General features: G+C 42.3%; 1 gene segment (V, D, J or C); it reads left to right on the plus strand.

The window, feature by feature from the left end:
* The window catches only part of LOC131398307 (T-cell receptor beta chain C region-like), a 287482-nt gene that overhangs the window by 211097 nt on the left and 57995 nt on the right, over positions 1-18390 (plus strand). Inside the window, 1 exon segment of the C gene segment in view lies at positions 6348-6355. Coding sequence covers positions 6348-6355 — 8 coding nt within the window.

Consider the following 18390-nt stretch of genomic DNA (forward strand, 5'->3'; position numbering starts at 1 on the left):
GTGGAACTCTGTGCCAGCAGTTTATCCACAGCCCTGCACAGCCACATCCTCTCTGCACAAAAGGAGAGGCAAACCAAGAAGTGAGGAACCCTGCCTTCAAGATTCCTGACCCCAACTAGGAGAATTTTCCTCAGAAGACTGCATTGAAGCCCCAGCCTAACCTCGGTATTCTTTACTTCTCTTTTCCCATTCTTGTCCCTCTAAGACTCCTTTCCTGTTGTAATCAAAGTCTTGTCCTGGTTGATATTACCCTAGTCTAAAGAGTATTAACACAATGTGAATATTTTCTAAGACAAACTTCAATTTTCAGATACAGAGGTAGGGAAATCTTGATGAAATTGAAGTCTGTTCAATTAAATAAAGAAAAAAACCCCAGACTTTTCAAGATTCCTCAATGGAGTCTCTCAATGAGTAATCATGTTGTACAGGAAAATAGGCAGGGTAGGAGGGACTTCCTCAGATGCGGAACGGCCTGAGCATGGGTGAGAGAGGATGCAGAGGGTAGTGAAATGTTTTCAGACAAGATGTGGGCTCAGGATTACCAGAGGGAGGAAAAAGTGTGTGTGTGTGTGTGTGTGTGTGTGTGTGTGTGTGTGAGGGGTAGGGGAGGAAGGTGTAAAAGAAATGAAATGTGTTTGTCTACAGGGATGATTAAGGAGCAGAACTTCAGGTTCACTGCATAGTCCCCAAAGGAGGGTGTTGGGTGATAACCAACTGTATTAGTTTGCTATTGTGTGTAGCAAATCACTACAAATTAGGCAGGTTAAAACAACTCCAATTTATCGGCTCATATTTGTCCATGTTGGAAGTCCAGGATGGCGGGGCTGGGTTCTCTGCTGAAGGTCTCATGAGGCTGAAATCGAGGTGTTATCTGGCTGCATTCTCTTCTGGAGCCCGGCTCCCCCTCCCAGCTCATTCCTATTGAATTCAGTTCCCTGTGGTGGCAGGACTAAAGACTCTGTTTCCTTGGTGGCTGTCACTGGAGGGTTTCAGTCATTCCTTTCAGTCTCTTACCGGTCCCCTTCATCTTCAAAGACAGAAGTGCACATCAAATCCTTCTTATGCTTCAAAACTCTCTCTGACCTCCCCTTCTGCTACCAGATGGAGAAAACTCCATTCTTTTAAAAGGCTCAGGAGATTAGATTAGGATAGGCCAAACTGGATAATACCCTTTGCCAAATAACGTAACATAATCACAGGAGTGATATCTTATCATATTCATAGGTTCCACCTACACTCAAAGAGAAGGGGATGATACATGAGAAAGAGTCACTGGGGACATTCTGGGAATTCTGTCCACCACACCAATGGAAAACAAATGCCAAGAAAATCAGGACAAGACATTCAGAGAGCATACAATCAAATACGTTTACTTAGAATTCAGAACTACTCAAGAGATGTCTCCAAGTCTCAGCCATGCAGTAGGTCAAATTCTCTACCTACTGTTTCACCAGGCACACCATATGAAAGTAGATTGGAGTGTTCTTGGTAAAAGGAACAATAGGAAGGTCTAGGAAGGAAGGTGAGGAGGTGGAAGAGATCTGCTCCTCCTGGAAGGACATCAAAGACTCAGGATAATGAACAAAACTGTTTTAGTCCCTAGGTTGAGAAAAGTGAGGAAAGATGAGACCAGAACATCTGTTAATGAAAGGAATGGAGCGAGGGTTGAGAGAACTTTTCTGAAGAGAGTAAACTTAGTTGGCAGAGGGAAAGCAATACACAATCAGCTTTCTTCACATGAATTTTGAGGTAACCTTATACAGAAATAGTTTATCTTGGTTCAATAATTATTTTGGAAGATAGCACAATCCTTTGAAATTCCAATGAGTAAGAAAACTAACAACCTCAAGGTGCGACCTCAGAAAAACAACAAATATTAGGATCCAGGTAGCAGGAGGATACTTAGTGGGACTTTAATTTTGTTATCAGCAAATTTATGAAAGTTTCCTGTAGAATAAATTTGGGGTAATGTGGATACTGATCAGAATCTTGAGCAGAAAATTATTTTTCTTATGTATTGACCTCCCCTTTCATGATCAGACAACAGAGACCTTGTCAGGGTAACTCAAATATTAATGAGTTAAATAGCACTGAATTTGCTCCTGCTCCTATACATGGGGAAAGAGTGATAACAAGAAGAGGTGGAGACAAAAGGAACTTTCTCAGAGAGAAAAAAGAATGCTGGCCATGGTAACAGTCTCTCATTTTAAACATAACATGTCATCTTTGCCTCTCAAGCTACTCTTCTGATTTTCTGAATTGAAGTATGAGTCACTTACTTATACAAAATTCAAAATAGAATTATATTGCATTCCTTTTCCTCCTTTACCCTGGACCTCCAAACCATACTCAAGTCCTTTCATTTCTACTTCCTACCGGCCTTTCCTCTTCATAAATTCTCTCTATTCAACCACTGCCATGTTCATGCTCTTTTTATGAGCTCCCCGGATAAATTTAATAGCCGCCTTATTAATCTCTCCAGACCCAGACTCACCCCATCTAATGCAGTGTCAGCATGCTATCCATGTGTAATCATTCTAACTGCAAAAATCTGGTCAAGTTATTTTCTTCCACAGCATCCTTCAGTGGCTCTACAGGCTACCACAGATAAAATCTAAACTTAATAGCATGGAAAAAAACTATGACTATCTCTTTAATATTTTGAAGAGAAGGAAATTACAATTCTTTACTAGAAAGATATCTTTTTATTAGAATGTCAAGTTCATGCCAGAGTCTGGGATGAAGACAAAGAGCTCTTCATTTTTGCTTTGGAGTCACTGATAACTTTCAGTATTAAGACTATCACAGTTGGGCACTGGGGAAGACATACTTATGTGCTGTGAGTAGCTGGAATGGGTCAGTGCTTCAGAATCTTCATGTCTTCCCATAAGAGGAAATGAAGAAGGAAAACCAAATGAGCTGACAAGATCCAGCCTCGGATTGACACACAGGATAATCATCTCTTTGAATCTATATGTTGAACAGTTCTTAAAGCACAAAACCTGTATAAAGTATGCTGGCAAGTTCTCTGTTTTTCTTCAATCTAATAAAACTTTCCCTATTTCCCTACTTTGTTATGGGCCAGGAGAGCCCTGGGTATGGTGGTAGGTTTGGGAAGAGACATAAGTAAACCCCCCATGAATGAGACGTGGGATGGTGAGCAAAATTTCCCATATATATATGACTTCTCATGATCACAATCCTGCTATGAGATCCAGCCACTCCTTCCACAACTCACATTCTCACTCACTTTACTCTAGCAACGTTGAACTCGAGCATCTCCAAACAGCAGCACATACGATTTCACTTGCATGACACATCTGGAAAACTCATTTGGCTCTTCCAAATATTACTAAAAACAATAGCACTATGTGAAATGTGCTCTGTTTTCCCAAAAAGATGGTGGGCTCCTTCTTCTGTATTCTCACCACAACTCCTCCCTTTTTGCAAATACCGAATTATAATGTTTATTGGTATAGCTATCATCCCATCGGGCTATAACATCTTTAAGGTAAGAAGACAAGTCTTGCCATCATTCTTTCTCCAGAATCTTCCTCTTGGCATGACATACAAGTTCAATGAACAATTGAACATAATCAACGTGGAGGTAGACACATTCTCTTTCATGCTCATGTCCATATTCCCATAGTCTAAGACAGCACCTGACACATCATCGATATTCGTTCCATGGCTGTTAAAGTAATAAATAAATAACTCAGCAATGTCTACAATGATTTGATCATGGGCTTGCTGCCTCTTCACCCTCTAAGAATTATATTTCTTAAATTTTACCAATTGTCAGCCTTACTTTCCTTTTCTGGCTAAGGATCCCTGATATGCAGAATAATGACCCCCCCAAATGTCCATTTAATTCTTGAACACTATGAATGTGTTACCTTACACAAGAAAAGAAATTAAATTTACAGATGCAATGAAATTTGCTAATCAGTTGAAGAGATAAGTAGCTTGTCCTGATTTATCCATGTAGGCCCAATTAAGCACAGGGGTAGTTAAAGTAGCTGTGAGAAAGAAATGTGAGAGTGACTGAGTGACATGAGAAGAATTCAATCCCCTCCTTCTGGCTTTGTAGATGGAGGTAGCAGGCCAAGGGATGTGGGTGGCCTCTAGCAGTTGGAAAAAGCAAAGAAACTGATTCTCCCCTAGGACCTCCAGAAAGACACACAGCCCTGCCACACCTTGATTTCAACACAATGAGACCCATATGATACTTCTCACCTATGGTAGGACAAAAAGTTTGTGTTGATTTAAGCCACTGAATTGTGGTAACTTGTTGCAGCAATAAAAGAAAATTAATACAGAGCCCCTCTTCTGGAAGGCAGCTGATGATGAAAGCCACGCTGGAGCAGCCTAAGGAGAGGCAAAGGGATAAGGACAGGGGTTTCAGTTGGATGATGCCATTTTTAAAGGCAGATGCTGCCAGTTTCTGCTCTTGACATGTTCCATCTCTGCAAATCCCTCATCTCCACAGGTTTAGAATGAGAATGTTCCAGCAGAGAGCCCCACAGTCAACACTCAGAGAAGGGCTACTCTTGGGAAAAATTGCTTCTTTTGGTCTGACAGTCACTGGCCAGCACAGCATGCAAAGCCTCTGCTAAGTAGCACAGTGCCACCAAGTTGTTGCTGCCAAGGAAGGCACAGAGGTTGTGACACAGGACATGGGAAGTCACCTTCCAAATAGCAGGAGATTAGGATTCATTCTTGTTATCAGGCATATCAGTAGAACTTTCCAGCTTCCATCCCACTGTAGGGTGACCACACAAACACACTCATGCATACAGAGGGAAAGAGAGAGAGGGAGACAGAGGCGAGAGAGAGAGTGAGGAAGAAAATAATTATTTCTTCCTGACGCGTCATTCTTCCAGCAGTAATCAGACATCTGGGTCCCTCTGCACCAGCACTTTATCACTGCAGCCACATCCTCTGCACAAAAATGGCAAACCCAAGGTGTGCACTGACCCTGCACTTATGAGGCCCCACCCCCACCTATCTGAGATCCCCCAGAGGCAATGTCCTGCCCAGTATTATTCTTTCCATTTCTTTTCCCATTTTAATCACTTTCTTGCCACAGATTTTTAGTCTTAGTGATTGTATTTGTTTTCTGTTGCTGCTATAACACATTATTACAAACTTAGTGGCTGAAAACATCACAAATTTATTATCTCACTGTTCTGGAGGTCAGAAGCCCAACACAGGACCCACTCAGCTAAAATCCACGTATTGACATGGCTTCCTTCCTTTCTGAAGGCTCTAAGAGAGAATCGTATTCCCTTGCTTGTGACTCCCTTCCTTTGTCTTCAAAGACAGCGATGTCCCAGCTCTCTGCCCCTTCCTCCATACTCACATCTCCCTCTAAACATGGCTAGGAAATGTTGTCTGTTTATAAGGACCTATGTGATCAAATGGGCCCACCTATATATTCCAGGATACTTTCCCTAGCCCAAGGTCAGCTGATTAGCAACCTTAATCGCATCCACAACCTTAATTCCATTTTGCAATCAAACTATACCTATTTCTATCTACAGGGACTTAAACATCTTTAAGGGGCCATTCTTCTGCCTACTGCACTAATATTCCACTAGAGGTCACTAACATGTTCCTTAATATAAACATTACATTTCAGATAATGATAAGAGAAAGTTTGAAAAAGTTGAACATGTGTCACCAATTAAAAGAAAACTCTAAATACAAATGTCTGTCATGAGGTCTTTCAAAGTTTAATTATATAGTATAGGAAAATATATGAAGTAGAGAGACTTCCTCAGAACCAAATTGGCCCTAGCATAAGTAAAATAGGATTGGAAATTGGCAAAAATTCTAGAGTTCCTATTTGGGTTCGGGATCACTCATAGAGAAAAGATTTCTATATATTGAAAGGGAAAAAACTTGTTTCTCCAACAGGGGTTTTAAAGAAATACCTCCTCAGTTGGGTAGATGCCAGCATAACTATTGTTGTCAAGACACTGTTACCCAGAAAAGGTGGATGAGAGAAGCAGCAGATCCACTAAGCAGTGCCCCAGAGGAGGAGCTGAGAGCAAACACCGAAGATATCCAGGGATGGAAATGTAAAGATGGGCTGCACAGAATGAAATACAGAACATTAAAGTGCAAAAGATTGAGGGAGATGTTCCAGAGCTCCTGGCCATCTACAAGATTCTCTTTTGTTCCCAATCCCTTTGTTAGGGACATAGGACTCTGCCCCATTTGGGGAAAGTAAAGTTTACCGTATTTTTGAATATGTTGGACTTGGGAAGGAGAGATCAGACAGAAGGTTCTGGGAAGGAAGGGTGGGAAGGTACAGCAACTGGCTCCTAATGTAAGGATTTCAGGGACTCAGGTTAACAGTATCGCTTTAGTGCCTTGGTTGGTTTTTAGAGGAATAAAACGGAGACGAGAGCAGTCTCAGTCAGCAGGATGGGGATGTAGGAGAGAAGCATGTGTCTAAGGAGAGTGAATTCGCTGGTGGAAGGAGAGGAAAATAGAGTCAGCTGCCTCCTAAATCGTGGGTTAACCTAATAGGGAAAGTGCTTGGGACAAACTATAAATCTCTGCATTGTAATCATCTGCCTTTATGATGTTGGAAGCACCATGGAACCTGGGAAAATCCAATGGATTAGATAGAGAGTTGAGCTTTGCGGATGTAAGTGAACTGTAAAAGATTTCTAAAGATGAAATTTGGGATGATGAGGTTTACTAAGTAATAGGAAATTATTTACTTGAGGCAGATTCTTGACAATGAAAACTGCTTTCCTTCCCTTGAGAACACCTATACCATCACTAGAAGATAGAGGATTTTCCAGACATCACAAACACCTATGACTGAAGAAAAGCCAAGCTTGCTTCCCACAGTCTTTTCCAGAAAGGAATGGTACAGGAATGAAAAAAGAGAGAACACTCCTCCTTAGAGCAGTGTTAATGTCATGAGGGCAACAGCGTCTCCCTCACTCACATGGCATAGGGACAGTTAGAGCTGAGCCTTCCACCATGAAGGGGACTATGGGCAAGACAACCATCTCTGAAGTCTGAAGGCATCCCAAGAACTGGGATGATGGCCCACATCTTGCCTGAAATGATAGATTTGGCAAAATACAGAAGGGCTCTGAGAACCTCTAGCCATGGTTGGAAGCAGTTAGGAGGGATGGGGCCATCTTTTTCTCTCTCCTCCTCCTTCCCCCAAGAATACTTTGATTCCAACAGAGAAAAGGTCAAAGGTGTTCAAGTGGAAAGACATTCTGGGCAACTCCAGGAAAGTCACCTCAATACAGAAGGACCTTGTGACCAAGAAAAGGGAGCAATATGTGCAGCTGCTGGAGGAACTAAGAAAAGATGCTGTGATACCTCCAGCCACAGGCAGAGCTCCTTCGACTTGGATCCAGGGCAGAGAAAACCCAGCCTGGCTGCAATACAATATCCAGGGACAGAAACCTTCCCTGTGCAGCAACATGTGGAGAAGGCAAGAAAGCAAAGAGGTGCACCAGGAGCAGACAAAGAAACTGAGTTGGCTAGAAACCACGTGAGGTTATTAAGAAGGCAAATGTCGCCTCGGCCTTTCACAGCCCCTTTAGGAATAAGAGAGAGAAGACAAAAAGGAAGAAAGATACACCAAACACCAGCCTTGAGGAAAGCAGCTACTAGAACCCACAGCTAAGTCTAATCTGTTCACAAGGAAAGAGCCCTGCATCTAGGATTTTGAACCAGGTACAGACCAATAAAAGAATCCATGATGTGGATTTGACTGAGTTTTTACCCATGAGATTCTCTTCAAAGATAGTGGATTAAAAATATATCAGTGACAGACAAAGAGAGGAACATACGTGGAATGTTTTCTCCAGAGTGGAAATGAGTCCAAAGTACAAAAGTGTAGTTTTTTTGGGGGGGAGGGGGGGGAGACTAGCCTTACGCTAACATCTGTTGTTAATCTTCCTTTTTGCTGAGGAAGATTGGCCCTGGGATAACATCCATGCCTATCTTCCTCTAACTTTCTATATGTGGGATGCCTGCCAGAGCATGGCTTGATGAGCACGGCATAGATCCACGTGTGGGAACCCAACCTGCAAACCCTGGGCCACCAAAGCTGAGTGCATGCACTTAAATGGTACCCCACCTGGCCTGCTCCTAAAAGTGTAGTTTTATGATAGTGTTAGTTTCATTTTCTCACATTTCTTAGTGATAGTCAAATATGTTATACCAATTTTCATCATAAAAATTCAAAATACAGAAATATTTGCCAAGTTTGATAGGAGTATACTAATAAGAAGACATTAACAAATGCATAGAAACCAGCAGCCTCAAGACAGAGCAGGAAAGAGTGAGCACAAGCCTTGCCAGTCCCCACTGGTTTGTATTACACTTCAGCCCTCTGGGGAAAGGGGAGTGGCTTCTCTCTTGAAATGAGGGCGAAGTAGCTGTAGAGATGGAGACATTACAGAAAGCAACTGGAGTCCCCAGGGCAGAGAGGCATCTGTGTGACATGGCCATGAGCCTCTGGCTCCTGGGTTCTGTGCTGCTTTGTCTCCTGAGAGCAGGTGAGTCCCAGAACACAGGAGCAACCCTAGGCCATAGCTTGCAGGTCTTAGATGGAGTCCTTTCCTAGAGGCTGTAGCATCAGGTGCCCTCCTCGGCTGTCTCTAGCTCTTTCTCCTTCCCTCACAGGCCCCACGGAAACTGAAGTGACACAGACACCGAGAACCCTCATCACGGAGATGGGAAAGAAGTTGACATTGAATTGTTCTCAGAATATGAACCATGACGCTATGTACTGGTATCGACAAGACCCAGGGCTGGGTCTAAAGCTGATCTACTATTCAATTAGTGTTGTTGACAGTCAAAAGGGAGATGTCTCTGAGGGGTACATTGCCTCTCGAGCAGAGGAGAATTTCTACTTGACTCTGGAGTCAGCCAGCACCAATCAGACCTCTCTGTACTTCTGTGCCAGCAGTGAATACACAGCACTGCACAGCCAGCTGCTCTCTGCACAAAAATGGCAGCCCCAAGAGCAAGGAGGATCCTCCCTCGGGAGGCCCCACCCAACCAAGAGGAAACACTCCCCCCACAATGAGTGCCATAGACGTCCTTCCTCCACTCCCCAACTTCCAGAGTCCAGCAACGTAGCCCCTTGGCAACATGTCCTCCTCTCACTTGCTGTATCCACAAGCTTGTCAAAGCTCAGGTAGGACAAGCTACCTGTGTTAGGTCTAGTGCCAGGGGTAGGAATTCCTTTTCTAGGAAAGGAATTTTGCCCACACTGCCATCTTTTCTCCCTACTGAGCTTCATTGTTGCTCAAACAGAGTATTCCATTTTCAATCCAATCCCTTCACAAAATTTTGTCCCACATTCCAGGTCCTATTCCTGGTCATTTTGTCACTTGGGGGACTAACACATTCTGTGAAGTTTACTAAATCTGACATCTCCCATTTTCTTCATCTTAGCAAAGGGTCCTGCCATCCACACAAATGCCCAAGCCAGAGATGTTAAGAGTCACCCTCACCATCTCTCAGACCCTCCCCTCCCACACCTAATCTATCACAACCCCTTACATGTTTCTAGGTATTAAATTCCTTGCAATTTTCAATAATTTTTTTGACCTCAGTGAAAACACTGTGTTCCAGCCAACATTGTTTCTCACTTGGATTCTTTAACCACCTTCCTAGTAGTCACCCTGCCTTCCAGCTTGCTACCTGAGGCTACCCACAAACCGCTCTCTTGAGTTTAAAAACCCATCAATGTCTTTCATTAACCTAGCTAAACTTTCAATTTTATCTTAATTTACAAGCTTCTCAATACCTTCCATGATGTGGTCTCTGCATACTTGTCTACACTCTAACGTGGACTTCCTTTCTCCTTCAGTTGCCACAACTACCTTCCATTCTACTAGATGTATTCCACCTCTCTCAAGAACCCAAATACATCCCCTGCTGACTCCCTCTGGGGTCTTCACCTATAATGTTCACTCTATCTAGATCACCTTTCCTCTCCCTATCTACTGGACACCGAATGATTCCTCCATATACCAATTCAGTCATCTCATCCAGAAAGATTTCCTTGAATCCCTGACTGGGTTTGTTCCTCTCCTATGTGCTCTTATGACAGTCTGAACTTTTATCCTCATGGCAGTTAACACACTGGATTGTGTGTTATTTAAAATTTACACTAATAAATATTGAAGGTAATGAGAGCAGGGACTATGCCTATATCGTTTACTGTTTTTATCTTCATACTCATCAGAGTGTCTGAAGGGAGTAGTGTTAAACGAATGAATAAATGAATCAGTCTTCTCTAATTAATCCCCCAACACCCCTCCTCACAGAAACTTTATAAAGTAGGTACTTTTATTAGCACAAATTACAGATAGCAAAATTGAGGCACAAAACAGTTCATTTATTTGCCTAAGATAACCGAAAATAGCAGCACCAGAATTCAAATCCAGGCAGTCTCTGTCCAGAGCCTTCCACGTTATCCACTAACCTAGTGGCAAGGTAGTTGACAAAGAATGTCACGGATGAAAAACTAAGTCTGATTCAGAAAGAATGCAAAGGATAACATGTATAAACCCAGAAGAACAATTGTTTTTCCCAATCTGAATTGGCCCGGACAGTCGTATGCTTAGTGGAGCTAAGTGAAGGGAAAAAAAGACTCCATCTCTGTGGGATGTGGGACTATGAGTGTGGGCAGAGATAGCCATATCACAGGCAAACAACCTGCAGGCTGACAAGAGTTGGGAGAAGAACCATACGTTCTCCTGTCTTGCCATGGCTATCAGGCTCCTCCTAGGAAGAGCCATTTGTCTCCTGGGAGTAGGTAAGATCATGGAGCACCAGGAAAATCAGATCCTGGGATTTCTAGGCTCCAGCAAAGGCCTTTGGTTTTTTTTTTTTTTTTTTTTTTTTTGGCAGAGAACGATTGGCCCTGAGCTAACATCTGTTGCCAATCTACATCTTTCTTTTCCTTTTTTTTCCTCCTCAAAGCCCTAGTACATGGTTGTATATCTAGTTGTCAGTCATTCTAATTCTTCTTTGTGATTCACCACCACAGCATGACAACTAACAGACTGTTGGTACGGTTCTGCCACCAGGAAGCCAACCTGGGCCACCAAAGCAGTGAGCACCGAACTTGAATCACTAGGCCATCAGGGCTAGATCCTTTTTTTTTTAACGACCAAAACATTGGGCTCCCTGGTGGACGCTCTTTTGTAACTTCTTCATCCTTCTCCCACAGGCCATCTGAATGTTAGAATGATCCAGAATCTAGAAATCTAGAGAAAGACATGGGAAAGAAAGCTTTTTTGGATTTTCTTTAGGACATTAAATGACATGGTTATGACTGAATGTTCTGGTGTGACCAAGACCCAGTGCTGGGGCTGAGGGAGATCTATGATCACTTGTTGCTAAAAAGGATTCCCTGAGGTGTTCAGTGTCTCCTAGAAAGAGAAGGAGGGTTTCTTCCTGGCCCAGGAGATATTGCACTTCTGTGCGAGCAGTTTATCTCTGGCAATTCACAGCCACATCATCAGGTGACCTGGAATTTGAGAAAAAAAACTTCTTCCTAGAAATAATGTTAAAGAGCAGAAAGCCACATCAATGACATTTTAGATTCAGTTCATCTGTGGTAACTAACATCCCACAATTCCTCTAAAATGCTTTTTTCCCCAGACCAAGCACTGTTCAGAGCAGTTACTAGATCACTCAAGAGGCAGACAGCTGCTACAAGTCCTTACAGCAGCATTTGTCCACACCCAGTGCCATCTGGTGGAACGTCTGGTAAGACAAGTTACTACACCAGATCCAGATCCTCTCTGAACGTGTTCTAGGCACCTGCTAGGTTTTCCTAAGTTTGACGTATTTAGTTGCTCCATTCCCTCCACCATATCTTTTCATTCTCTTAATCATCAGCCCAAGGAAGGAGAAACGACAAGACCAAGGCATTATATAGAAAGTATGAAAGGATTGTATAGTGCTCATGAAAATAAATAACAGGCTGGCTAGAGATTAGAGTACTTTAGAGTAGAATTTGTGGTTGTGTATAGGGATAAAATGGAAAAGAGTTCCGAGTGTTCAGAGAAAACACTCAAGGGTCCATGGAACATACTCAATTTTACATCATAGTCTAGAGAAAATTCAAAAGACCCAAACCCACCATATCCAAAAGGATATATCATATATGAGAAAATAAAAATTCTTAAAGGCAAAAAAATTACCATGCTAATTCTTCAAGAGAAAGCATAGACAATTAAATGACCTGGATAAATGAAACCACCACTTTCTGTTAAGTCTAAGAGGCTTTTCACTCTTTTCTGAAGCAGTGAGGGAGGATGGCATGGTCTCTGGCCAGGAAGTACAGGTAAAGTGTTGGTATCAGAGACTATTCGTCACAGTACCAGACAGCATTTTTCATCTGATGCTGCCATGAGCAACAGGCTCCTCTGCTGCGTCTTCATTTGTCTCATCAGAGTAGGTGAGTCCTGGGCACAGGTGAGGAATCCCTGTTACCGGCTTCCCAGGCTTCAACTACAAAATGTTTCTACAGGACAGTAGCGTCAATATCCCCTCCCCAGGCTCTGTCTTTAATTAATCACCCTTTTTTCTCCCACAGCCTCAAGGATGCTATAGTCATACAGTCCCCAAGACACAAGGTCTCAGGGACAGGAAAGGAATTAACTCTAGAGTGTTCACAGGCTCTGAATCATAACTGATGCAGTAGTATCCCCAAACCCCAGGATTTGGACGAGAGTTGATCTACTATTCAATTGGTACTGGCTACATGGGCAAAGGAGATGCCCCTGAGGGGTATCGTGTCGCGATAAATGAATTGAAATATTTTTCCCTTACCCTGGAGTCTGCCAGCACCAACCAGACATCTGTGTACCTCTGTGCCAGCAGTTTATCCATAGGACTACACAGCCACATCCTCTCTGCACAAAAGGAGAGGCAAAACAAGGAATAAGGGACCCTTCCCTCAAGATTCCTGACTCCAACTAGGAGAAGTTTCCTGACAAGATTGCACTGAAGCCCGGCCCTGACCTCAATATTCTTTACTTCTCTTTTCCTATTCTTGTCCGTCTAAGACTCTTTTCCTATTGTAATCAAAGTCTTTGCCCCTGGTGATATTCCCCTGGACCAGAGAACGTTAATCCAATGTGAATTTTTTCTAAGACAAACTTTAATTTTCAGATATGAATGTAGGGAAATTTTGATGAAACTGAATTCTGTTCAATTAAATAAAAGAAAAGAAAACCCAGATTTTCAAAGATTCTTCAATGGAGTCTCTGAATGACTAATCAAATTGTATAGGTAAGGTACGGAGACTTAGACGTAGAATGGCCTGAGCATGGGTGAGAGAAGATGCAGAGGGTACTGAAAAGTTTGTAGACAAGTTGTGGGCTCAGGATTACCAGAGGGAGGAAACAGTGTGTGTGTGTGTGTGTGTGTGTGTGTGTCTGTGTGTGTGTCTGTGTGTCTGTGTGTGTGAGGGGGTAGGGAAGGGAGGTGTAAAAGAAATGAAACGTGTTTGTCTACAGGAATTATTAAGGATCACAACTTCATGTTCATTGTATAGTTCCCCAAAGAAGGATGTGTGGTGATAACTAACTGTATTAGTTTTCTATTGTTGTATAGAAAATCACTACAAATTAGGCAGGTTAAAACTGCACCAATTTATTGTCTCACAGTACTGAATGTTGGAAGCCCAGGATGGTGGGGCTGGGTTCTCTGCTCAAGGTCTCAAGAGGCTGAAATCGAGGTGTCGTCTGGCTGCATTTGCTTCTGGAGCGTGGCTCCTCCTCCCAGCTCATTCATAGTATTGGCAGATCCAGTTCCCTGTGGTGGCAGGACTAAAGACGCTGTTCCCTTGTTGGCTGTCACTGGAGGGTTGCCTTCAATTCCTTTCAGTCTCTCTCCCTCCATCTTCAAAGCCAGAAATACACATCAAACCCTTCTTATACTTCAAAGCACACTCTGACCTCCCCTTCTGCCACCAGCTGGAGAAAATTGTGCTTTTAAAGAGCTCATGAGACTATATTAGGATGGGCCCATCCGGATAATATACCCTGTGTGGAATAATGTAATCACAGAAGTAATATCTCATCATAGTCATAGGTTCCACCTACACTCAAAGGGGAGGGGATTATACAGGGGCAAGGGTCATTGGGGCCATTCTTGGAATTCTGTCTCCCACACCAGTGGAAAACAAATATCAGGAAAACCAGGACAAGACATTCAGAGAGCATACAATCAAATACATTTACTTAGAATTCAAAACTACTCGAGAGATGTCTCAGAGTCTTAGCCATGCGGTAGATCAGTTTGTCTTCCTACTGTTTTATCAGGGACACCATATAAAAGTAGAAGGGAGTAGCTTTTGGTAAAAGGAGCAACAAGAATATCTAAAAAGGGAGGTGAGGAAGTGGAATAGATTTGCTCCTGCTGGAAGGACATCAAAGACTCAGGATAAGCAACAAAACTATTTTAGTCCCTAGGTTGAGAAAAAGGATGAAAGATGAGACCAGAATAGTTGCCAGTGAAGGAGATGGAGTGAGGATTGAGAGAACTTTTCTGTAGGGAATAAACTCAGTTGGCAGAGGGAAAGCAATATATAATTAGCTTTCTTCTTATGAATTTTGGGGTAATCCAATAAGGACATAGTTTATCTTATCAGTTGATTAATTATTTTGGAAGGTAGCACAATCCTTTGAAATTCCAATGATGAGACAACTAACAACCTCAAGGTCAGACCTCAGATAAACAACTAATGCTAGGATCCGGGTAGTAGGAGGATATTTAGTGGGACTTTAATTTTGTTGTTAGAGTCAAATTTGTTAGTTTCCTGTAGAAAAAAAATTTGAGATAATCTGAATACTGATCAGAGTCTTGGGGAAGCAAATTGTTTTTCTTGTGACTTGAACTACCCTTCCATAATTAGACAAGAGTGACCTTGTCAGAGTAACTCAAATATTAATGAATTAAGCAGAACTGAATTGTCACCTGCTGCCATAGATGGAGAAAGAGTCATAACAAGAAAAGGACGAGAGAAAAGGTACTTTCTTAGAGAAAAGAATTCTTGACATGGTATCATCTCTTCTCCTTTCTTTCTCTATAAGGTAGTTGCTGCCCATTGTCTCCAGATGGGGACTGGAGAATTCCACCTATTAATCAATGAATCTTAGATCTGTACTCTCCACGCTCATTCCTAATTTGAACTTAAATCCTTTTAGGACACCAATTGAACGTTTCTCCCCCAGAGGTTAAACACAACGTGTTATCTTTGCCTCTCAAGCTACTCTTCTGGTTTCCTGATGTGGTGAATTGAAGTATGAGTCACTTACTTGCACAAAATTGAAAACAGAATTGAACTATATTTCTCTTCCACCTTTACCCTGGACATCCAATCCATGTTCAAGTGCTCTCATTTCTAAATCCTACAGGACGTTTCTCTTCATTCATTCTCTCAATGCAAACACTGACATGTTTATGCTTGTTAAATCACCTATCCAGATAATTTAATTCCAGTTAATCTCTCCAGCTCTAGCCTCATCCCATCTAATGCAGTGTCAGCAATGTACCTAACTACAATCCGCCTAATTGCAGAAATCTGATCATGTCATTCCCTTCCACAGCATCCTTCAGTGGCTCTCTACAGTCTACCGTGCATAAAATTGAAACTTATTAGCACAGGAAAAAAACTGATGACTATCCCTTTAATATTTTGAAAGAAAGGAAATTACAGTCCTTTACTAGAAAGATATCTTTGCATTAGAATGTCAAATTGTCCCTAGAGTCTAGGATGATGATAAAGAGCTCTTTACGTTTTCCTTTTGAGTCACTGATATCTTTCCATATTAAGCCCATCACAGTTGAGCACCCAGGAAGACATACACACGTGTTTTGAGTAGCTGGAATGGGTCAGTAATTCAGAATCTTCAGGTCTTCCCATAGGAGGAAGAGAAGATGGAAAACTAAATGACCTGACCAGATCCAGCCTCTGATTGAGACACAAGATAATCATGCCTTTGAATCCACATGTTTACCAGCTCTTAAAACACAACAGCTGTATGAAGTATGCTGATAATTTCTCTGTTTTTATTCAATCTACTAAATCTTCTTCTGTTTCCCTACTTTGTTATGGGACTGGAGAGCCCTGGGTATGGTGGTGTGTTTGAGAAGAGACATAAGTAAACTACCCAGGAAGGAGAGGTGGGGTGGTGAAAAAAACTTCATATATATATATATATGACTTCTCATGATCACAATCCTACTGTGAGATCCAGCCACTCCTTCCACCACTCACATTCTCACTCACTTTACTCTAAAAACATTGAACTCTAGCATCTCCAAACAGCAGCACATACAATTTCCCTTGCATGACACATCTAGAAAGCTCACTGTGCTCTTCCAAATATTATTTAAAACAATAGCACTATGTGAAATGTGCTGTTTCCCCCAAAACATGGTGGACTCCTTCCTCTGTAGTCTCACTACAAGTTACACAATCTTCCCTTTTTGCAAATACCAAATTATAATGTTTAATGATATAGCTATCTTCTCATTGGGCTATAAAATCTTTAAGGCAACAAGACATGCCTTTCTTCATTCCATCCCCTGAACCTTTTTCTGAGCATGACATGCAAGTTCAATGAATGATTGAACATAATCAATATGGAGGCAGGAATGTTGTCTTTTATGTTCATGCCCATATCCCCGTAGTGTAAAACAGCACCTGACATGTAAGAGATATTCAGTATATGTCCATTAAAGGAGTGGATGAATAATTCAGCAATGTCTACAATGATTTGATTCTGGGCTTGCCTCCTCTTCTCCCCTTAAAAATTATATTTCTTAAATTTAACCAATTCCTAGCCTTACTTTCCTTTTCTGGCTAAGGATCCCTGATAGGCAGAATAATGACCCCCAAAATGTCCATGTCCCAATTCTTGGAAACTGTGAATATGTTACCTTACAAGGCAAAAGAAATTAATTTTGTAGATGCAATGAAATTTGCTCAGCAGTTGAAGAGATATGGAGATTGTCTTGGTTTATCCAAATGGGCCAATTAAGCAGAGGGGTAGCAGTGGTCAGAGAGATGTGGGAAGGATTCAACCCACAACTGCTGACATTGGAGATGGAGGAAGGATGCCAAGGAATGTGGGTGGCCTCTAGCCGTTGGAAAAGGCCAAGAAACAGTTTCTCCCCTAGAACCTCCAGAAAGGCACACAGCCCTGCCGCATATTTATTTCAACCCAATGAGACCCATGTCCAGCTTCTAATCTATCATAAATAATAAAGTTGTGTTGCTTAAGCCATTAATTTTGTGGTAATTTGTTATAGCAGCAATAGAAAATGAAAACAGAGCCCTCCTTCCAGGCAGCTGAAAGAAGGCAGCTGATAAAAAAAAGTCATGCTGGGAGCAGCCTACGGAGAGACAAAGGGATAAAGACTGGAGTTTGAATCAGATGATGCATTTTTAAAGGCAGATGCTGCCAGTTTCTGCTCTTGACATGTTCCATTTCTGTAAACGCCTCATCTCCAAAGATTTAGGATGAGAATGTTCCAGCAGAGAGCCCCACAGTCAACACTCTGAGAGGGACTATTCTCTTGGGAAGAACTCCTTCCTTTGGTCTGACAGTCAGTGGCCAGCACAGCATGCACAGCCTCAGCTAAGATGAACAGAGCCACCAAGGTGCTGCTGCCAAGGAAGGCACGGAGGTTGTGACACAGGACATGGGAAGTCTCCTTCCAAATAGTAGGAGATTAGAATTCATTCTTGTTATCGTGAATATCAGCAGAAGTTCATTCACTTTCCAGCTTCCATCCCACAGTAGGGTGACCACATAAACACACTCACATACAGAGGGAAGGAGAGAGGGGGAGACGGAGGGGGAAGAGAGAGAGAGGAAGAAAAGAGTATCTCCCCTGACCCTTGAATCTTCTAGCAATAACCAGCCATCTGGGTCCCTCTGCACCAGCAGTTTATCACTGCAGCCATATCCCCTGTACAAAAATGGAAACCGAAGTCATACAGTGACCCTGCCCATATGAGTCCCCACTGCCATCCTAATAAGATCCCCCAGAGGCCCTGTCCTGCCCAATTATTACCCTTTCCTTTGCTTTTCCCATCTTAATTGCTTTCTTACCACAACCCTTCACAGATTTTTAGTCTTGGTGATTGTATTTGTTTTCTGTTGCTATTATAACAAATTACTACAAGCTCAGCAGCTGAAAACCACACAAATTTATTATCTCACAGTTCTGGAGGTCAGAAGTCCAACCCAGGACTCATTCACCTAAAATCCATGTATTGGCAGTGCTTCCTTCCTTTCTGATGGCTTAGGGGAGAATCAGATTCCCTTACCTTGTGATTCCCTTCCTCTGTCTTCAAAGCCA

Source organism: Diceros bicornis, chromosome 3, assembly GCF_020826845.1.
Source record: "Diceros bicornis minor isolate mBicDic1 chromosome 3, mDicBic1.mat.cur, whole genome shotgun sequence".
Taxonomy (NCBI): domain Eukaryota; kingdom Metazoa; phylum Chordata; class Mammalia; order Perissodactyla; family Rhinocerotidae; genus Diceros; species Diceros bicornis.